We start from the raw sequence: 22,501 nt of genomic DNA on the forward strand, positions 1-22,501 counted from the left end.
CCAATGATGCGATCAGGGGGCGTGCGGGGGTTTTGGACAGGCTCGAAATGCGGTAGTAAGGGGACATTACGTCCAAGTTGATATGAATTGGGCGGAATGAAGACGGCCGGGGCAGCTGTCTTAGTTGCGAATGGCCGTATTCTGGAATGCTATATGATGCGGAATCGAGGTGGCTGAAGTTGGTTGGAGCCGAGATTTGCGGCCGGCGCGAGCCCGAAGACCATCGAGGTCGTAGTCTAAGTCGTCTCCTTATAGAGAGACCGTCCCGATCAGATCCAAACCATCTCCTCCTCCTGGGAGCCCGCTCCGTATAAGAAAAAGCACCGTTGCTGTCCATCGGTTCATAAGACGGCGGCGGCGGCATCAGCAAGGGTTGTTGCTGAAGAACAAATGGGAGCTTCTCAGACGCTGTTGGGGTTGGTGTTAGTTGTTGCTGTAGGTATGGGGTTAGAGGTGGACAGGGAAGCTTACTAGTATAATGAGGCTTCTCATCATCAAGAGCAACCGAACAGCACAGAAACGAATGGGATATGCAGTCGTATACCTCGGTAAGCACCGTGTTGAATGACTTCATATTTTACGACTTCATAGCTCGTGACCCAAAATCTGCCGAGGATCTAATGGATACCAGAAAGAACGACCAGCGGATCTGTTGGTTTTGAAATAGATACCGAGAAACAAAGACGGCGTGCCACAGACATGCTTGACCGGATCCGCGAACGGCTTTATGCAGGAAAGTGTGAGAATGAAAACTACCTTCTGACCCCTACCTTTTTTTTTTTTTAGGCTCGCGCAGCTGAGCGGGCGCAGGCTCCTTCTCTTGGGGCCCGACATTTGCATTTAGGATGCCAAAAAAGTCTTGATGACCTTGATGCTTGGATTCAGGATTTGATAGGCTGTGCGGGCTTGGTCTTCTTCAACAATGGACCAACCATGGCGGTTAGAGGTTGGGGTGTCGGGAGCCTCCCATTCGCCGACCACCCCGGTGGTGTAAGATTAATGAAGGGCGACCAGCGAGTCGATGTCTTGGATTCTTTGCTCTTACAGGACTCGTCTGCCCATCCATTACTACCACCTCGCCACATAGTCCCGACAGGTGTGTCTCGTGTACCATACAGATTGGCCTTTAGGAGTGGCCGCCCGTCTAAATTGTTTCCAAGCCAAGGAAGCAAAATGTTTATTTCCCCCTCCCCCCTGCCTTCCCCTCCATGAATACCTCCGCCCGTTGCGGGATCGGATAGCGCGCGCAGATGACCCTCTTTCTGGCAGACAGAGCTGGGGCGGAGCAGTTTCTGGGGCCACCAAAGGTCAAGGAAAGCCAGTCAAAACATGCATTCCAGCAGCAACTTTGCTGCGCGCTGATGCAGCTTTCCTCTAGCTAATGCGTATGTTCCCACAGAAATCAAGGCAGTAAGGGAACATAGTCAGTCAAAGACCCGTCCATATGTACTAAGTTTAGAGAGCCGTCCTCGATGGAACGACACCAAAGAAACCTGCCTCATCCCGTAAGCAGCGGCTCCTTCGTTCTCAGATCATGGGATTGATGCATCATTCAGGACTAGTAGCGCTCGTAAAAAATGGCGGCCTTGGGGCTGATGCGGTCCAAGTGCAACACCCGTGTCGTGAAGCGAGGTTGGGGGGAAAGGCCATAGTGTCATCATTTGTCTTAGATCTGACAATCGCAATTCGTGCGCGCAGAGCAGATTCTCACAATAGCTTCGGCGACGGCGAAGAGTCGAAGGCTGGGATGTAGACCAGACAAAGCGGCGGCCCTTTGGAGCGGATGCAAGGTAAACGAGAAGAGGGGCCGGGCGTGTGACATCAGGAGGGTCATTCTCTTATTTTTGGCATCGAAGCCGCCCGCTTCGAAACAATTTCTGGGAGTGAAACATTAAACAGAAATCAAGGAGAAAGTGATGATAATAATAACGAGATTGTTTCGATTTGAAGCACAGCGTCTAAAGATTGGAAAGAAACTGGGCCAATAGCATGTGCCGTTTCATCCTGAGCTGAAACGAAGACAGGCCGGTACAAACGCTGAAGCTTCTAATAATAGCCAATGGATGTGGTTCTATTCAATATAAGTCGATACACATAATTCAGTCACAGATTAGATTGTTTATGTTCTCGAATCTCGCATGCGTACATACATATAGAGATGGAGGTCCCTTTTCCTCTCTCAATACTGAGGTATTCATGTACAGCATCTAATATTAACTGGCATTTAATATCTCTGCCCGATATCAATGGTTGCGTTTCTGCATATATCACCTTAACTCTTTGAAAACGTATCTCATTGCAGCTACTCTCCCTCTTTCTCTTTCTAGCATCTCATAGAATTCTGGTCCCTTTTAGACCGATGTGATAATCGCCTACCTGAGGAGACGCTAGGCTTTATTGCACTAATCGGTGGTTCTATTCTACCCAGCATCGCTTCACACATTGGGGGCAAGATGGAGATGGAGATAAAATGGGAGTGGACGAGCAGCCTTACTGTAGATACATTTTGCCCCTTGTCTGGATAGACATGATGCTTACTGATTGAGTTTTCTCCCAATACATGCGAGAAAGCGGTGCATGGCACATATTTAATAAGCTTGAGGCTGAAGTGGCCTGAACACGTTTCGTGTCCTTAAGCCAACGGACCCAATTAAATTATTGCAACCCGCGTTCTGACCTTAGTTGCCAGATATCAGTACCGACTGAGCCTTCAACCTTGCCATCTAATTCTACACTCTAAAGCGCCATCCAACAACAACAACCCAGTCGCACTCCTGCGCGTTCAATTTAGACAAGCCAATTCCATTGAACATTGTTAGTTCGTATTGCATCTAGCCACCAAGTCAAGATGGCGGACGAAGAGCAGCAGCAGCAGCCTCCGTCTGGAGAGCAGGGTCAGCAGGGCCAGCAAGGCCAGCAAGGCCCTCAACCCGGTCAACCAGGAACAATCACCTTCCAATTCCCGCCCGGCGTTCAGCCCACGCCCGAACAGATTGAGATGATGAAGCAGAAGTTGGCCGCGGATGCCGCCAAGGCTGGCATGACCATTCCCGAGTTCCTGGAGGAGATCAAGAAGCAGCGCCAAGCACAGATGGAGGCCATGCAGCGACAGCAACAAATGCAGGCCCAGCAGCAGCAGCAAGGCGGCCCGCAGCAAGGACAGCCGCAGCCTATCCAGCCTGGTCCTCCGAATCCCGTCGCCATCGCCATGGCTAATTTCCTGCGAGGCCAGACCCTGAAGCCCAGAACCTGCATTTTCAACGGGCAGCGCAAGGACATGTTCAAAGGTATGTAGATCATACCTAGTCCCCCAGTCTCTAGTATCATTCGAGACGTGCATACTGATATTCCGCCAATAGTCAAGCGTGCTCTCCGAGCCCTCCAGTCCCCCGCATATGAGAAGGCGCGCAAGAAGAACCCCGCGCTGCCCGAGATCACGGACCGCGCCAGTCTCGAGAACGCCTTCAAGCTGCTTCCCATGTCGATGTTGGCGCTGCGAGTGAGCAAGACAGACCCCCACGAGGGCCACGATCATGCGCCCAAGAAGGGCAAGCGCGTCAAGGGTCTGTGGACCGTCAAGATCGAGCAGCAGCAAGAGGCCGCCGACGATATGTACTACATCTGGTTCTACGAAGGTAGCCAGCTTATGCGCAAGGTCTACGCCGGCCTGGCCCTCGTTGTCATCTTCACCCTGGTCTTATACCCCCTGTGGCCCCTCGTTCTGCGACAGGGCGTCTACTATCTCAGCTGGGGCTTCTTGTGTCTGCTGGGGCTGTTCTTCGCCATGGCTATTTTCCGAGTTATCCTGTTCTGCATCACTTACTTCACCACCTCTCCTGGTCTCTGGCTATTCCCTAACCTGTGGGAGGATGTATCATTCATGGACAGTTTCCGACCCGTCTGGGGATGGCACGAGGTAAGCTCAATACACGGGTGCTGCATGCCCCATTGCGACCAATGCGCTAACATTTTCATATAGACTACCAAGCAGAAGAAGAAGAAGACGAAGTCGTCCAGGGGTATGAGCCACGAGACGGCCGCTGGCTTCGCTGGCTCCACCGGACATGCTGCCCTGCCACTGCGACGACGACCGGCACCGATACCCAGATTCAGACTGCACCCCAGCAGCGGGCGTACGCGGCACCTCAGGTGGAGGAGCTGGGTGATGACGAGTAAAAGTCGATAGGGAGGTGTTCAGATGCACGGCACGGCGTTTATGGCGTTGAAGAGTTAGTCTACTACTCTAGATTGCTCTGGCGGTACTTTCCAGGCAGAGCGATGCGGCTGCATAGTTATGTTGTAGTGGTGCTAGGAGTTATCCTCTATTCGCACTGACTCGCATTGAAAATTATTATTATGTGTATATAATTGCTTTTGGTACGGACTAAGGTATCTTTCCCGCCCTCGTGAGGAACGGAATCTCCTTTCTAAACTTCGGAGCCAGCTGTCCGCTCATAGTAATGCAGAGCCCCAGGAGTCCGGGCGCAGTTGGTCAGGCGGCCACCGGTGATGTTGGCGTCGACCGCGAGGCCCTGCTGGCGCTGCACGCGGCCGTAGACGTGGTAGTAGTACCAGATCTCGTTGATGACGGTGTAGCCGGCGTCCGTGCTGCCCTTCCCGGCCTCGGTGGTATTGTATTTCGGGCCTGAGCAGCCGATGTAGGGGATGGCGCCGAACCCCTGGGTCAGGGGCCTGGCGAAGTCGCCGAGCGAGAAGGTGCTGGCGTTGGAGGGGCGGACCCCGCTCGCCTCGAGCCAGGACCAGGTCGGCAGGCGCCGGTGGAAGGCGGCCGCTGTCTCGAAGAAGTCGGCCACCTCCTCGTGCTCGCGGTACCCGGGGCCGTAGCACTCGACGTCGAAGCTGCTGTAGCACGTCGCGTGCTTGCCGAACTCGTGGCCCCAGAAGTCCCCGTTGCGCCAGCCGGGCTGCGCCACCCAGTGCTCGTTCATCCACGCCAGCAGGTCCAGCTTGCCCAGCGGCGCCAGGAAGGTGCCGATGTCCGCGCCGCGCCATGCGGGGACCGGGGGGCCCTCGGGCGTGCCCGTTGTGGTGTTGGGCGTGGGGGAGGGGGTCGTACTGCCGGGTTAGGTCGCAGTACTGGGTGTAGGACCCGTTGCAGAAATCGGGCCAGAACCTATTATGTGACATGTGTAAGTAAATAGCCTATACTGTTAGAGAAAGAAAAGAAAGAAGAGAAAACCAGTACCGTGAAGTGTCCAGGCATCCTTAGGCAGTACCTGCCCCTTCAACTCGAAGCCCGTGTACGTGTTCCAGAACTGCGTCGCCAGCACCAGACCGCCGAACGTCTCGGTGCAGCACGTGTCGACGGCCCTCGGGTCGGAGGCGCCGGCGGAGCACGAGAGAACGGGGTCGACGAGCGAGCACGTGTGGTTGAGGTTGCTCAGGCCCGGGTACAAACCGGCGAGGGCCTGCTGCGCGAACAGCAGCGGCGCAAAGGCGGCGATGTGGCGGCGAGTGTTGGCCATGGTGATTCAGCTTGTGAGTAGCTTGGGGGCTACGTACGGGGACCGAGGCTGCGAGAGAGTGGGCGAAGGGAAGGCACTTTATCAAAGGCGGGAGTCGTTGGGCGATCTGTTTTTGTTATATACCTACTTACAAACGTACCTGCATACCTTTTACTAGGAGGGCTGCGCCGCCGGCAACAGGGATTAGAGGTTTTCTAGATGTAGGAAGAGCTACGTACATAGCCAGGCATGATGTCAATATGGAATCGAGGCCGTATCTCGGCTTCTTTCTTTTTCCAGGTCAAATCTCAGCTGCGGAAAGCTGAGAGAGAGGACGGAGGGAACATGCATTGCATGGTACAATCAATCGCCCACCTGCTTTATCCTTGTGACGTGAGAGGTCAATTGGAGATAACGCTAGGGTCCTCCCTGGTAGTAATAGCGGCAGGGGGTTGGGGGATATGCCATGGCCGCCGTGGTGGGCCTCGACTACACTGGCTTAGGAAGCTGCCTTCTCGACTTTGCGGGCCATTGTCTCGTTCGTTCCAGGCCGACATAGCCCGACGGTCATCGCCAATATGCATGTAGTTAGTTCTCTCTGCGGTCAACAAGTGGCGGTACGTATTGGCAAACCAAACCAGGCTTCGGTGAACAATTGGTTCTCGCTGTCCTCCGGTGGCCAAGCCCACATGCTCAGTCATATACTGGTAGGTCTCCCCGGAGATTACAGCGCCTACGGTGTCATCCCGGAACTGTCCAATGGAGCAGGGTGAATACCTGCCCAATTTCCAGGCACACCAGGATGGGATGAACTCCCGAAGAAGAGTTGTATTTCAACCACTCATGGATACCCCAGAACAGAAGCAACAAGCACGCAGGGGACAGCGTGGTAGGGTTTTCAGACCATACTGGAGCAGCCCCATATCTCTTCGGCTTCATCCTGCCAGGTGGTATGCATAACAATAGACGAACCACGCAGTTGGAAATACTTCTTATTGGCTCAAGATTGGCCTACTGTCTGACGGGCTCCGATCCTTCTTCAATATCGAGGCTGTAAGTTGTTACCCTTGGTTGAGGTATATTGCATTATGTTGCCGCTGTTTGACGTGACAGCTCGTGGTATCCTCGCTCCCGGTGCTGAATTATTAGAATGCTTGCCCGAACCCAGGATAGGCCAACTGATTGACAAGATTCATTCCCGTGCTCGTTGTTGCTTCGCCGTCTGTACTACCCTGCCTGGGTTGTCCGCGCAAGGTGTACGCCGCGCCTTGGTGAACCCGACTGGAATGAGCGAACATGGCAATGTCGCAGAGACGCTCGATCAGACGCCACGAAGGCACGTCATGCATGGCCATGTCATCGCCGAGATGCCGGCGAAATATCAGGTCGACTTGCTTCCAAGCACGTTCAGATTCGGTTGTTTTGGGTACTTCCGCTAGGCTGTGGAGAAGGCGTGCTATTCCTGTGCGGATGTAAGATGCAAGTCGAAACACTGAATGATGAACCAAACGGTCTACAACTTGGAGGGAGGTCCGAACTGGTGCGCGTGCTTACCGTGAAACGGTGGGGGCCACTTGAAAATCCAGTGCCAGTTGTGCTGCTTAGCAATGGTTTCGACGCGCTCAAGGTCTTCGAAGAGTTCGAGTTGGGTAGTCAGAATGCTATTATTAGAACGCTACGTCAATAGGTAATTCCCACTCCTTAGGGACAAGTCATACCGTGATTGGATGTCTCCTGGCAGTTCTGACTGAGCTCTGCTCTTCACCGCCGTGACTTCTACATTTATCCGCAGGCACCGGTGATAGAAACTGTAGTAACCGATGATAACCGCCTGCATGGGATTCTGTACATTCATGTGGTCAATATACTTCTTCCGTATGGCGTTATCACAATCAGTGATGATAGCAAGGAGCCGCTCCTGCTCCGTCATACGGAACAGTCTGCCTACTTCTCGGCTCATGTAGTAGAGCTCTCGCGTATGTTGGCAAATGCCATGTCAGTAAATCCGTCCGCATCCATCGGCACCTGTTCCGGCTTCATGAATCTATGGGGTGGCCATTGGTTGTCGTTCGCGTTCACTGGCCTTGGGATCCATGGTAGAGTGTTGAAGAGAGACTCGGCACCTTCGGAGTTATATATGGGCTGGTCCATAACCAGGAAATATGTCCATAGTCTGCGCCTCATTTCGGCAACCCAAGGGGTGAAGAGATGCGAGGAGGGGTCTTTGTGAAGGCCCAACCGCATGCCAATTCTTGCTGCGGTTCCCAAAAATGAGGTTGCCTTTTCCGCTTGTCCAGTATGGAACAAGAATGTCTAGATGCAAGTTAGATAAGATCATGCCACCAGTGAAAACTACCACACCATGTCAAGCACCGTAGGTGATGGGATCAGCAAGAGACATACAATATAGTGCAGGAGAGCCATAAACATAAACATGTTCCTCGTTCGCAGGAAGTTGGCGCGATTCATGGCAAGCTCGGTCGCAGATTGAAAGTGAGAAAGCAGGTGATTTCTAGGTCTGCCAAACAGCTGTTGAACCTGGTCGTCTGGCATTGCAGCAACTGTGATGGCATGGACAGAGAATATGACCGCTTCTACCTCCTCGGCATGCTACTCTTCCCTATCCGGAAATTTGAGACCTCGTTCATGTAGGCCCGGTAATGGGTGGCACGTATCCATGGATCGACGTATTTATAGAACCAATCATGAAAGAGGTCTTCTTGTTCCACGGGTAGATGAAGCGGTGCCAAACTCTCGGTTAAGATGGGGGGTATGCTCTGTGCCGAAAAGGGCCAGTTGCTATTCATCTTGTCGTCGTACGGCCATCTCAGCAGGTCACGCGGCTCGTCCACAAACTCTTCCAGATTCAGCCAGTAGTTTGGGTGCATGTAGTAGCAGATGTTCGGCTCAGACAACTGCAAGCCTTGGTCTTCTGACTCGACAGTCGAAGAGCTTTCGGGGCTCCAGCCTTGAATTACCGCTTCGGTGGACGGCAGCCGGGACTGCCTTCCAGTAGAGGGGCCACCAACGAAGTTCATCCCCTGAACCAAGCGCTCGAGTCTGTCTAAGCGATCTTGCATCCTCTGCTGGGTTTCGGCAGTGAAGGCGCCACTTTCTGGCTGCCCTTCGTAGACGCACGTTTCCCCATGGCGACTGCAATTTAGACACGAAGGTCGACTTTTGTCACAACGCACCTATAAGATAGATGTTAGAACTCCGGCCGCCGTTAACTGTGATGGCGGATAGAAGTAAAGGGAAATAAATGGATCGTATACTTTTCGCCGTCGGCACCCGTGGCAGGGTTTGTTGTTGGCGGAAGACGCATCGTAACCCAGGGATGATATACTTGAGAGGGGCGGTGGTGGAGGGCCAGGGAGCCGGGGCGGACCTGGAGGATATTCTGGATCCATCTGCTGAGTAACAAATAATCCGAAGTATGGCGTCAGATGATCATAATAAGGAACCACGTCCTAATATCCTAAGACGCATCCCGTCTTAGCCAACACGGTGCTGTAGATAGACGGCGAAAAGTATGGGATGGGTGTACAGCATGTGCTACGTATGCGCAGTCGTCAGTCAGTCATAGATCAGCGAATGAATGATAGGTCGTGCTGACAATACAGGGTATGTTGGCTGACAAACGAGCCCGAGATTTACTCTATGGCTCAGGCGATTCAGCGTCGCTCCTTGAGTTTCAGCTCATACGTTGGAATATATACTTGAAAATGGCTATTGCTAGATGTCAGAATCGATTCTCACCTGACATCTGCTTTCGCAATGTTACCTTAGGTAAAGCATGGGTTGGCCAATCCCAAACCCCACTACCTAAAGCACATGTAAGGAGTCAATCCTCCACCTGGAAAATAGCCAAAATCAAACCCGTACTAGCACGAACCTGTCCTAAGCAAAGCACTTTGCAGGGTGTCAATGATCCGAGGCGGACCTGGAATACGAGCAAGAAGCGACTCAACTCTCTCACAATTTTCGTTGGAAGCTCTAGGCGTCATGCGTTCTACGTTGATGCTACTGTACCATGGCCACCAGTGCATTAGAGGTCATCTCCACAGCAGGTGAACGCATCTAAAGCACCGGAGGTTGGTTGTGGACAACACGAATTTGTGATGTCATATACGAGCGAGGTCAGTGAAGATGAACCTGATTAACTATATGCCGATATCCTTGATACTCCATAATCTTAAGCATGAATCGTCACACTTATAGTATAGTATCCTGTAAGCTAGCTACACGAGAATTTGGACTTTTAAGAGCGCTGCTTTACAGCCCCTCCTGCGAGAAAGGGCGAAGTATCGTTCAATCAGAAAACGAGCCCACGAAAATGCTATGCCTAAGGATTAATGACTTTCTTTCTTTCTTTGAGGTCGAATTAGGGGTATAGGAAATATATTAATTACTATGCGCCTTTGGTGAATGGTATCTAGGCAGTTATTCTACTACAATACCTCTTGATTACACAGTGTTTTCCTTGTTTCCCGATCTTCCGTCTTTCGAGGTCATCATCTTCTTCTTGGCCTTTCCCAAGCTGATTCCCTGGAGGAAACGCGCCCTTGACTTCCAGAAAGCCTTCGCCCATTTGTGAATCCCTAGAAAGTGCCGACCTCGTAGATGTCTATCTGTTGAGCTAATGCCTTCTAGCTCTGACTCAGACGGGCGTATTGATACATCCGCCCATTGAACGACCCGAGGTGGTGCTTCGACGCCGCCGGAAGTGGCGGTTTCTAGATTGGGTGCCGTGGTAGGGAGCGAGGCTTGGATGTCCTCGTGAGACCCGGTTGCGGCTGCCAGCTCCTCCATGAGATTCGGTCCTTGTTCAACGCCGACAGTGGAATGTGAGCGAGTCCAATCGAGGTCGAATCGAGTACCACAGAACAACTCGATACTCGATATTGAGGTCAAGCGCCCACCATTGATCGAATTGGCGGACGATTCATCATGGTCACTTTGGGACGACAACCCACCCTCCGGAGCATATGTTGACGAAGGAGTGCGAACATGGGAAAGGTCTGGGCCAGTCTTTGGCGGCTCCGTTACACAACTTTCTGGTTTGCCTTGATGTTCTGTACATTCTTCGGGTTCGAAGGACGTCACCGGAGTTTTGTCTCGTGGCAGCCTAATATGTTGCGCATTCTCGTCTCGCTTTGTCAACACGCCTTGTGGGATTCGTGGAACGGCAGGAGCCCTGGCATTTGACGGGCGATTCTCATCGTTCTCCTAGAGACCTGAGAAAGCTGCTGATAAGTTGCTGCGACGCCGTCCAGGGCTTTTCGGCTTCAACCCTTCTTCTTGCACCTTATCTCGAGTAAAAGCCCTGCTTGGCAAAGACAGCGTGAAGAATGACATGTCGGTGCCACGGAACTTGGGCCAAAAAGAGGTCGGTATCAATGTCTTTTCTATGATGATGTTGTCGTGTGATGCATGATGTGATGTGGTTGGATATGATATGATGTTCATGTCTTGAAATCGAATAGCAGGTGCATTTGATTCATCAGTCTGGTCAACGTGTCTTAGACCTGGAAGGTGCTCAGTAATCCCGGGAGTGATGCTCCGGCTAATGCGTAGCTGCTTGATCAGACGACATCTTTTTCAACAAGCCCATCTGAAGAAAAAATTGTCCAGTGTACATTCTGGGCTTCTAGCCGGAGTCCCGATTGCTCTGGATTGTTGGCAACAGAGTAGCTTAATATTTTTATAAAACGCGAAATACTTATTAATTTACGAAAATTAATAGATTTTAAAAAAGATATAATCGTATAATATATAATCGATTTAAATTTATAGTTATTTCTTTTTTTAAATAAATAATATTAAAGATATAGCGAATTAATTACTTTATTAATGCGACGCGAGACGTGTCGACATTAATTAAGCTTTAAACTTTATACGATAATAATTAAACTTTTAAACGCGTTTTGATTAAAAGATTAATTATTAAAAAATCCTTTACGAAAATCTCGACGCGTATCGCGTATAATTTACCCTCGTATAAAATATAATTTATAAATATAAAATTTAAAAAGAAGATATTTATAACTTTAATAAGACTAGCTTTTTTATAAATTAAATCTCTTTTAAAATAATCGTTATAATTTATAATTAATACGAAAAGCCTAGGGCTATTTAATAAAAGAACCGAGAATAGGTTATAATTATTTAAAGCGTCGAATTATACGGTTACGCTATCCCTCTGTATATTATACTTACCGGGTAAACGCACCTCTCTTTTTAGTACGAAAACAGCCTATTATTAAAAGACTAGGTAATCGTAATTACTAAAAACGGCTAGACTATAAACGAGAGAGGCGAGGACTAAATTTAATACTTTAATTAATATATAAAATCTTATATAAAAAGTATTTATTACTTATTAATCTTTAATAACTATAAGAGCTATTATTTAATAACCTTTAAGCTTTATTATAAAAAAAACTCGATTATTATATTTTATATACTTTTTTATTTATTATATAAGTTATAGCCTTTTAATATTAATTATTTTTATATATTAAAAAAGTTATATAAAAAAGAAATCGAGGGTTTTATACGAGTATATATTACTTATATTTTAGAAAAAGTCTTTTTACTAGCGTTTTTAAAAGCGGTTTAATATTACGATTTAATTTAAAAATACGGCTAGGACCCACACCCTCGGCACGGACCGATAATAACCCGAGGTGTATCGAGACCTTACGAAAGAACCCGGTTAATATTTACGCCTTATTAATAATAACTAGCCTTATTATATCGCTATAAAATCTCGATAACTAATATTATAATAATAATATATTAAAAGTAGTTAATTATAAATAGATAAAAATAAATAAATAAAAAAGAAATAATTAAAAATTACGTAATAATAAAAGATATTATTTAATAGAGTATTAAAAGCTTTATTTTTTCTTTTTTTTTATTAATAATTTCGTTAATTTTATACTCGTATTAATTTATTTTAACTTTTAATTATATATCGATTAAGGTTTTTTCGGCCGCTAGCTCGAATAATAAAATATAAAATATAAGGTATATTTATATTATTTTAAGTAGTAATAATTAGTAATTAGTTTTTAAAACGACTTTTACGATTTTAAATAATCCGATTTTTTTAAAGTTTAGTTTATTACTAGGTCGCTTTATTTTAATATTTCGTTATAAAAAATAAACCTTTTCTCTTTTTCTAAAGGTTAATCCTTTTAACCTTATCTAGTCGGCGTGTTTTTTTATTCGTTATTAGAGGAAGGTAAGGTTTTATTATAGTATAATTTAGAGTTCTTTTAGTTTTTCGATTTATATAATCACGATTAGTGCTAGCTTTTTTTTAAGGGTTTTTTTAGTGATTTCTAAGTTATACCTATAGTTTACTCGAAATAGTAATATGCGTATAGTTTTATTATTTACGTTATTATAAACGAATTAAGCTATAAGTAATAATTATACCTAGTTATTCTATTTATTATTAATATAATAGCGTAGGTATTATTTTAATATTTAATTTATTCTTTTTATTTATTTATTTATTTAAAGGTAATAAGTTATAAATAATTTATGTTTAATACCGAGTTATGTTATAAGTAACTTTTAGAATTTTATTATAAACAGTTTATTTTAATTAAAAATAATTATTTTTAATAATTTATACTAGTTAATAATAACGCGGAGGAAGGTGTAGGCTAGATCGTTAGTATCGCTAAATTTTTTATACGGCAGGAAGTAGGTATACTTTATAAGTTTATCCGTAATTACTAAAATATTATCGTAATCGGCCTTAGTTAAGGGTTTTTTTAATAGGGGTAGTTTAATTATAAAGTTAATGTAACGAACGCTATCCGGGTTTTAAGAGAAACTTAATAAGACGTACTAGGGTTTATATTAATAATATAAAAGAGTATTTAAACGTGCGATAAAAGTTTACTTTTACTAATATAATAGGTAATAGCTTGTAAAAACGAAGATAATTAAGGTACGTAAATTTTAAAAGTATTTATAATAAAGTTATTAAAATTATTTACTTTATTAATAAGTTAAATTAATATTTAAATTAATTATTAAAATAAAAAATATTTATATAAAATATATAAAAAACGTTTATAATTATATATTTAATCCCTTTTTTATTAATTTGTTATTATTTAATAATCTCTTTTAATTACGCTTTACACTACTTAATAATCTCCTTTAATTACGCTTTATATTACTTAATAATCTCCCTTAATTACGCTCTATACTATTTAATAGTTTCGCTTAAGTATTCGCCGCGTTATATAATTTATTAGCGGCCGCCGTTATTTATAAGCGTATTCGTCTTATCGCTAAACGAGGTAATATTATTATTACTCGTTATTAAAAAAGGTTTAATTTTATATTATTATAGTTAGCGGTACGGTTTATAGCGGTAATATTATAACTTAATTAAGGTATAATAATTTTATACCGGTAAATAGGGTTCTTAGCCGTATAATTAAGTCGGGTTATAATATTATTCTCTTTTTTTTAATTATTTTATTTTTAAAGCGTAAAACTATATAAGTATTTTAATCGTTTATTATTATAATTTTATAATAAATTCTTCTTTTTTTATCGCTTTTATTATAATATATATTTATTATAAATAATCGTATTAAAAAATTTCGAATTAAGTTTAATCGTTTTTTTATTATTTATTATATAGATTTTATCGAAGTTTTTTTTAAGTTTAGTTTTAAAATTATACCTTATAATTATTATTTAATAAAAAAATAATTTTATATAATAATAAAAAGCGTTAATAAATATAAAAAATATATTTATATTAATTATATATATAATAGTATTAAAGTTTTATTATTTTTTTTACGGCGTGTATAAAACGAGCACGACCGCTTGTCTTAAGAAGAGTCCGCCGCGGAGGCTCATTTCCTAGAGCTTTAGTACTAGATTAACGAAGCCGTCGCTCGCTTTATTCGTTTCCGTAAATAGAAGGAGATAGCTCGTACCCAGGGGGTTAAATTAGTGTAACGTGGCTTACGTTCCCTGGACGAATTAGAAAAATAAGAGCGTCGGGAGTTTAAAGCCGTTATAGCCGTTTAGGTTTAAAGGGGCTTTAGTATTATTAATTAAAACGGGACCGATTTCTTTTTTAAGCCGATTTTTAAGGTTATTATTTAAATGTTTATAACTTTTTAATAATATTTACTAAGTATTTTTTAAGCTCTTAAGTATTATTTTTTAATAAATAGTTTTTTTATTAAACGAGGTATTAAAAGCCTCGTTTTTTTTATCGATAATTTTATTAATTTTATACTCGTGCTAATTTGTTTCGATTTCTAGTTATATATCGATTAACGTTTCTTTAACCGCTAGCTCGAGTAATAAAATATAAAATATAAGGTGTATCCGTATTATTTTAAATAGTAATAGTTAGTAATTAGTTTTTAAAACGATTTTTACGATTTTAAATAGTCCGATCTTTTTAAAGTTTAATTTATTGCTTAGTCGCTTTGTTTTAATATTTCGTTATAAGAGGTAAACTTTTTCTCCTTTTTTAAAAGTTAGTCCTTTTAACCTTATTTAATTAGTATATTTTTTTATTCGCTATTAAAAGAAGGTAAGGCCTTATTATAATATAATCTAGAGTTCTTTTAAGTTTTTAATTTATATAATCGCGATTAATACTAGTTCTCCTTTTAAAGGTTTTTTAATAATTTTTAAGTTATATTTATAATTTATTCGAAATAATAATATACGTATAATTTCGTTATTTATATTATTATAAGCGAATTAAGTTATAAATAATAATTATACCTAATTATTTTATTTATAATTAACGTAATAACGTAGGTATTATTTTAATATTTAATTTTTTATTTATTTATTCGTTTATTTGAAAGTAATAAATTATAAATAACTTAACGTATCTTATAAGCGAATGTTTTATATAAGCGAATATCCCACTTTTATAAATTTCTTTATAGCTTTAATCTTTTTTTATATTCTTTTACGTCCGAAAATGTTATAACTTTAAAAAAAGAGTAATATAATTTTAATATTTTAAGCGTTTTAAAAAGACTTAATTTTAAACGTATAAAAAGCTGTATTAATTTATTACGTTTTATTAAAAACTTTATAATATAGATAAAATAATTAATTTATATAACGCGAAATATTTATAAATTCTTAAAGCTTTTAAATTTTAAAAAAAATACGATTATTTAATATATTATTAATTTAAATACGCGATCGTTTCTTCCCCGGCTAAGTAATATAAAAAATATAGCGAATCAATTATTTAGTTTACGCGACGCGGGACGCGTCGGCGTTAATTAGGCCTTTAATTTCGTATAACGATAACTAAACCTCCGAACGCGTTTTAATTAAAGAATCGATTATTAAAGAGTCTTTTATAAAGATCCCGACGCATATTACGCGTAGTTTATTTTTATACGGAATATAATTTATAAATACGAGATTTAAAAGGAGGATATTTATAATTTTAATAAAACCGGCTTTTTTATAAGTTAAATCTCGTTCGAAATAATCGTAACCACCTCCGATCGATGCGGAAAGCCTAAGGTAATATAGTAAAAGAACCGGGAATAAGTTATAATTATTTAAGGTGTCGGATTACACGGTTATGCCATTTTTTCGTATATTATTTTTACCGGGAAAACGCACCTCTTTTCTTAATACGAAAATAGCTTATTACCGAAGGACTAAGTGATCGTAATTATTAAAAATAACTAAATTATAAATAAAAAAGGCGAGGATTAAATTCAATATTTTAATTAATATATTAAGTTTTATACAAAGGGTTATTATCGCTTTTTAGTTTTAAACGGCTACGAAAGCCACTACTTAATAACTTTTAAGCTCTATTATAAAAACAACTCGATTATTATATTTTATATACTTTTTTATTTATCGTATAAGTTTTAACCTTTTAATATTGGCTATTTTCATACGTTAAAAAAGGCGTATAAAAAAAATTAAATATTTTATACGGGCGTATATTACTTATATTTTAAAAAAAGGCTTCCTACTAGCGTTTTTAAAAGCGTTCCAGGCGATTTTCACCGTTTTAAATATACGAGAAAGTTTTCGAAAAATAGGACTCGTTTCGTATAATCCGGAATATATTATTTTATAATTAAATATAAAAATACGTATTTTAATATTTTTAAGAATATTTTTTAACTTATTTTTTCTTTAAGAATTAAAAACTTTAAATAATTTAATTAAGGCTTAATTTTAAATTAAATATATTCGAAACCGTATTATATAATATTAAAATAACTTTTCGACGTTTATTTTAATTAATTTTAATTAGATTATAAAGGTTATAACGTATATTATATACCGAGTTACTTTTTTAAAAAATAAGAACGCGATACTTCGAAAAATAAATAAGATGTTTAGCCGGCGCCGCCGTACGAAAAAGAAACGGTTATAAAATAGAGGATTACTTTATATATAAATTAAAAAAGATTTATAGTTTTAAAAAAACGTTAATAAATAGTTATAAAACGAATCGCGTTGGAAGAGTAATTGTATAAGGACGTTTGAAACACGCTTATAACGCTATAGAATTTACGGAGAGCCCGGGTATAATACGCGTACTTATTAGAATAATATAGAAATATCTAGAGATAAGGATTCCGATTAATTTTAATATTTTAAATACGTTATAATGAAATTAATTTATATTTTATTAAAAAGGTGTAAAAGAATAGGACATTCGTTTATATAGGATATTCGTTTATAAGATACGTTATACTTAATACCGAGTTATATTATAAATCATTTCTAGAATTTTATAATAAATAATTTATTTTAATTAAAAATAATTATTTTTAATAGTCCGTACTAGTTAATAACAGTACGAAAGAAGGTATAAGCTAGGTCGCTAGTATCGTTAGATTCTTTATATAATAAAAAGTAGGTATATTTCGTGAATTTATTTATAATTATTAAGATATTATTATAATTAGTTTTAATTAAAGGTTTTTTTAATAGGGGTAATTTAATTATAAAATCGAGCGCGATTATTTTTTACGCTTTATTTAACGGTAAAATTAATTATAGTTTTTTATATAATTAATATTTTATAAACTTAGCTTTATTATATAAGTTATATTTATTAATAACTTTAATTATAACTAGTTTAAAGTTCTCGTAATTAAATTATTTAATAATTCGTTTCTAGGTTTTAAATATCCCTTAATATCTATATATAAAGTACTCGTAGAATCCCTTAATAAAGTCTTCACGATACCGCTTAAGTATTACGATCGGCGGGTTAATCCCCCGCGAGGTAGTATTTAAAGCGTAGAATTAAATAGAAATAACTTAAAGAGTTATTTTTAAAGCTTTTATTTTATAACGTAATAATTAATTTATATATATTATAATATAATAACTTTTCGCTTTTATTAAATAAAAGACGTAGGTTCGATTCCTATACTTATTAAATAAGAGCTCTTTTTAATTATTTAAGTAAGATTATTAATAAATAGGTAAGGCCTTATACGAACTAGTTACCCGTATAAAAGCTTTAGAGTTTCTCTATACCGAGCTTAAATAAATTATATAGTACTAGGGGTTTATCGCCCTAGGCATGAGGGTATACCTTTAGAGAGAGGGTATAGTATTACGATCGGCGGGTTAGTCCCCCGCGGGGTAGTACTTAAGGCGTAGAATTAAATAGAAATGACCCGAAGAGTTATTTCCGAAGCTTTTACTTTGTAGCGTAGTGGTTAGTCTACACGCATTATAACATTAGGGATATGGATCTTATCTCGGTAAAAGGTGAAGCCGTCGTAGTTTTCGAGGTGGTCCCTAGCGTGATTAATAGGGTCTAAAGTTCGGCTAAATTATTAAAACTTAATAACCTAGTCGTTATTATATTAAACGTGGCTCGTAGCGTTTAGTTATTATAATAATACGAGGTTGCCGTTTTAGTCGTGCGTTAAAATAGTTCGTATCTCTAGTAGGACTTCTTTTTAATAATTTAGTCGCCGGCTTAATACGTCGACGCGACTGTTCTCGTTACCCTTCCGGTAAATAATAATAAGGTTAAACTTTAAAAAGAATTTAAATTATTATATTTATTATTTATTTAGTTTTTTAATAATAATAAACGTTATAAAGTTTTTATAATTAATATAGATTTTAATTAATTTTATTATTTCGTTAAAATAATATCTCTATTTTTTATAAGCTTTAATAATAGCTATTAACTCTTTATTATAGATTTAATAATTAAGTTTTAATTTATTAAGTTTTTTTGAAAAAAATACGATAGGGTACGATTTTCCGTTATTATTCCGTTAATTTAGTTATCCTCCGATCATATAATCCGATATATCGGTTTCGATTTTAAAAGGTTTCGAAAGGTCCGCTACGCGGAGTACTGGTTCGTTAAGGATTTACTCTTTAATATCGTAAAAGGCTTAGTCTTCCTTCTCTATTTATCGGAATAGCTCGTCCTTTTTCGTCAGGTTTATTAGAAATATCGCTAACCTATTAAATTTAGGGATCAATATCCAGTAATAATTAGCTAATCCTAAGAAGGATCTAATTTTTATAGCGCTTATAAGCGTAGGCTATTCTTTAACTACTAAGATTTTAGAAGGTTTTATCCGGATTTCTTTAGAGGATATTACGTATCCTACGAATATAACGGATTATCGGTAGAATTCGCTCTTCTTTAAGTTAATTAATAAGTTAATATCCTATAGCTTCCGGAGTATTAATTTTACGTATTCTTAGAGTAAATAAAGATGTTATCGAAATATATTATAATAAACTTATCGAGGTATTCTCGTAAGATATAGTTAATTATAAATTAAAAATTAGCTAGTATATTAATTAAGCTAAATAGTATAGCTTAATATTCGAAATATTTATACTTAGTTTAAAACATAGTTTTCTATTCTTTTTTTTTTTAATTCGGATTAAGTTATATATATTAAAAAGGTCGAGTATTATAAAAATTTTAATATTTAATAGTTTATTTTATAAGTCGCCGATTAAAAGTAAGGGATACCGGTTTTTAATAGTAATTTCATTAAGCTTTAAATAATTAATATATATACGCTACTTAGGTTTCTCGTTTTTACTCTTTTTCGGGATAAAGAGGATAAGGAAGCCTGCTAGTAATGTAGATAGTTATATAACTCTTTTTTCGAGATTTTCCGTAATATATTTTTTTAAGGTTTGTTTATACTTTTAATTAAGTTTATATATAGGTATAAATAAGGGTTCTTTTTTATCTTTAAAAAGTATCTTATAATTTTATTATATATAAAGCGGTAAACTTATTTTTAATTTCTTATTAAAAAGAGTTTCGAATTATCGGTACTTTTTTAATATAATTATTATAATATTCGACTTAGGTTTTTTAATAATAATATATATTTTAAAAACTTTAAATTTATTAAAAGGTCGCTTTTTAAACCGTTACTTATTAATTAAACTTTTTTTTAATATATTTTATTAAAATTAACTTATTTTTTAATTTATTTTAAAATTATTTACCCATAATTAAAATATTTTTAAAATTATATTATATTTTATAACGTCCGTAATATTACACGTAATTCGTTTATAGTGTTTTCCGATATTAATTAAAAGGTTCGTAACTTCTTTCCGTACTTTTTTATTATTATAAATTATAAGTTTTTTATTAACGGTTTTAAATCGATATGGGGCGTTTTTCTCTTATTATTCGAATTTAAAGCAGTTAATAATTCGTAGTAAAATATAGTTTCATTACGCTCCGCTATCTAGTAGCGCTTTAATATAGACTCTTTTTATATTTATTATTAGTATAATATGCTCGTGAATGGCTCGATTATCTATTATTTAATATAAGGACCTATTTTAGTCCGCCTATTATCGTCCTTTTATAATAAGCGGCGTTTATTTCTTAAACGTTACTTTTATAAGTAATTAATACTCTCTTACGATTAATCCTTGTATCGTCGTTATTATTCTTTTCGTTCTTTATAGGGCGCTTTTTAATATGCCGGTAAGGATATTTTTATACTCCTCCTCGTACGAAATGCTATCCTTAATATTTAAGACTCGGGTTTTTCGGGTAATTCGAAAGTTTATTAAGTTCGCGATAACTTATAAATATTTTTTAAGTTTTTTAATATATTAAAGGAGTTTTTTTATCGGGTATATACTTATATATCCTAGAAGCGTTAAGTGTTTTCCTTTAAATAATTATAAGCTCGTAATTTTTCTTAGGCGTATTTAAAGTATCGGTCCTCGAAATACTCCTTCTAATCTCGTTTTTTAAATAGTATTATCGTAGCTATTATAAATCTTTTTATACTAATAAGTATACGCGTTATTCGTTAAGAATTAATATTTAAATTTTTTTTAATAATATAATTAAACTATAATTATATAATAAGTCGTTTATTAATCTTTTAAAAAAACTATTCGTATTCGAGTTTTCCGCGAAGTGTTTTATATAAATATTATATACGTATAAAATTTATAAGAACGTAAAATATCTTTCGTACGTAAAGGGAGATTCGAGTATCGTCTTTTACCGTATAGTTATTATAAATTCCTTAATTAAGTCTAACTATAATAAGTATTTAGCGTAAATATTTTAAATCGAGGTAAGGAATATTAAAAATAGTTAACTATTTATCGATCCTTAAGTCTTTAAACTTTATAATCTTATTTATTAACTCTTTTATTAATATATTAATTAAACGTTCGTAATCTAGTAGTTACGCTAATTAATTTATGGTGTCGTCCGTGGAATCGCTATCGTTATTATGTGAGAAGGGTTGCCCCCTCCGTAGCATCGCGACGCACCGATTATAGTTTCCACTTTTAAAGGCTTTTAAAAACTATCTAATACTTTCTTTATCCGCTAGGTATAAAATATACTTATTATTATAGCAGGCTATTTAAAATAAATTATTATATTTAATAATAATATTATTACTTTTAATAATTATTATAAAGGTATCTTTTATTTTAATAACATTAATATATTATTCGTTTAATATTTATTAAAAGTTTTTCCTCGGTATTCGATATTTTTAAACGTAATATCTTTATTTTTAATAATTATAATAAATAACGCGTTATTTTTTATTTAAATTATCGTATTTAATAACGTCGAAATCTATAAGTTTATTATAATAGCTATACGCCGTAATATTTTTAAGCGGTATATTATTATATTAACGTAGTCGCCCGGTATTAATTTAAATTTAATTAATTTATTATAATAATCCGCCTTATTTTTTACGGCGTTATTTATATATACGAGTATTAATTTTAATAATAAACTCTATATACGAAAAAAAAATTATCGGGGGTATCTAGCCGGCTAAGTTCGTTTTTAATATTTTGTTTTAATTTTTAATAATATATTATAATTTTTATAGCTTCGGTATAGTTTAATCGAATTATAATACGTCGGAATTTAGCTATATAAAAAGCGGTTAATCCTTTTTATTTAAAGGTTTCAAGTTTTTTTTCCGCCTGTCGTTTTTTATTAAGGTTTTAAAAAAATGATTTAAAGATTTATTTAAAGCCGTCGTAACTTTCGAAAATTCGTTATACCTCGGTACGGCATAGCTTAATTTATTAATCGTTTTTTATAAGTTTATTCTAATAAGGTTTAAACTAAACGAATACCATATTTTTAAAAAACGAGGCAGTATAAATAACTTATTAAATAGCGTTTTAAAATATCTTTTTATAAAATTATTAATAAGCTTTAATTTAAATAAAAAAGCTTCGAAAATTCTCGCTTATCTTATTAAATAATATTAAAGTATTAATCTTTATACTTTTTTTAAATATAATAAAGGTTTAAATAATATTAATAATTATATAAAAAAGACGTACTTTTTTATATAGCTTATCGATATTATAAGGTATTTATTCTAAGGTATCCTTAGTCCGGAGCTTATTATGCTCTCTTTTAAACCGTACGTAATAATACTAGTAATTAGCGCTTTTTTACTCGAGCTTTTTAATTCGTTTAATTAACGCTTATCGGGTAGGCTCGT

The 22,501-nt window shown here is 37.8% G+C and overlaps 4 protein-coding genes across 4 annotated transcripts; 1 reads left to right on the forward strand and 3 right to left on the reverse strand.

The window, feature by feature from the left end:
* Positions 1 to 2,848: 2,848 nt before the first annotated feature.
* On the forward strand, positions 2,849 to 4,186 carry PG994_000196 (uncharacterized protein; the record flags this gene model as incomplete). Its single annotated transcript, XM_066851605.1, has 3 exons — positions 2,849 to 3,287; positions 3,360 to 3,916; positions 3,980 to 4,186. The coding sequence occupies 3 exons, from the start codon at positions 2,849 to 2,851 to the stop codon at positions 4,184 to 4,186; spliced, it is 1,203 nt and encodes a 400-aa protein (XP_066722237.1).
* Positions 4,187 to 4,427: 241 nt separating this feature from the next.
* PG994_000197 (uncharacterized protein) lies at positions 4,428 to 5,486 on the reverse strand (the record flags this gene model as incomplete). The annotated part of the gene is made up of 2 exons (XM_066851606.1): positions 4,428 to 5,076; positions 5,251 to 5,486. The coding sequence occupies 2 exons, from the start codon at positions 5,484 to 5,486 to the stop codon at positions 4,428 to 4,430; spliced, it is 885 nt and encodes a 294-aa protein (XP_066722238.1).
* Positions 5,487 to 6,610: 1,124 nt separating this feature from the next.
* On the reverse strand, positions 6,611 to 8,018 carry PG994_000198 (uncharacterized protein; the record flags this gene model as incomplete). Its single annotated transcript, XM_066851607.1, has 5 exons — positions 6,611 to 6,927; positions 7,020 to 7,126; positions 7,184 to 7,308; positions 7,491 to 7,778; positions 7,869 to 8,018. The coding sequence occupies 5 exons, from the start codon at positions 8,016 to 8,018 to the stop codon at positions 6,611 to 6,613; spliced, it is 987 nt and encodes a 328-aa protein (XP_066722239.1).
* Positions 8,019 to 9,932: 1,914 nt separating this feature from the next.
* PG994_000199 (uncharacterized protein) lies at positions 9,933 to 10,823 on the reverse strand (the record flags this gene model as incomplete). Its single annotated transcript, XM_066851608.1, has 2 exons — positions 9,933 to 10,694; positions 10,773 to 10,823. The coding sequence occupies 2 exons, from the start codon at positions 10,821 to 10,823 to the stop codon at positions 9,933 to 9,935; spliced, it is 813 nt and encodes a 270-aa protein (XP_066722240.1).
* Between the last annotated feature and the right edge of the window lie 11,678 nt (positions 10,824 to 22,501).

This window comes from Apiospora phragmitis, assembly GCF_038363925.1.
Source record: "Apiospora phragmitis strain CBS 135458 chromosome Unknown utg000001l:1.0-2902119.0:1.0-2906034.0, whole genome shotgun sequence".
Classification (NCBI taxonomy): Eukaryota; Fungi; Ascomycota; class Sordariomycetes; order Amphisphaeriales; family Apiosporaceae; genus Apiospora; species Apiospora phragmitis.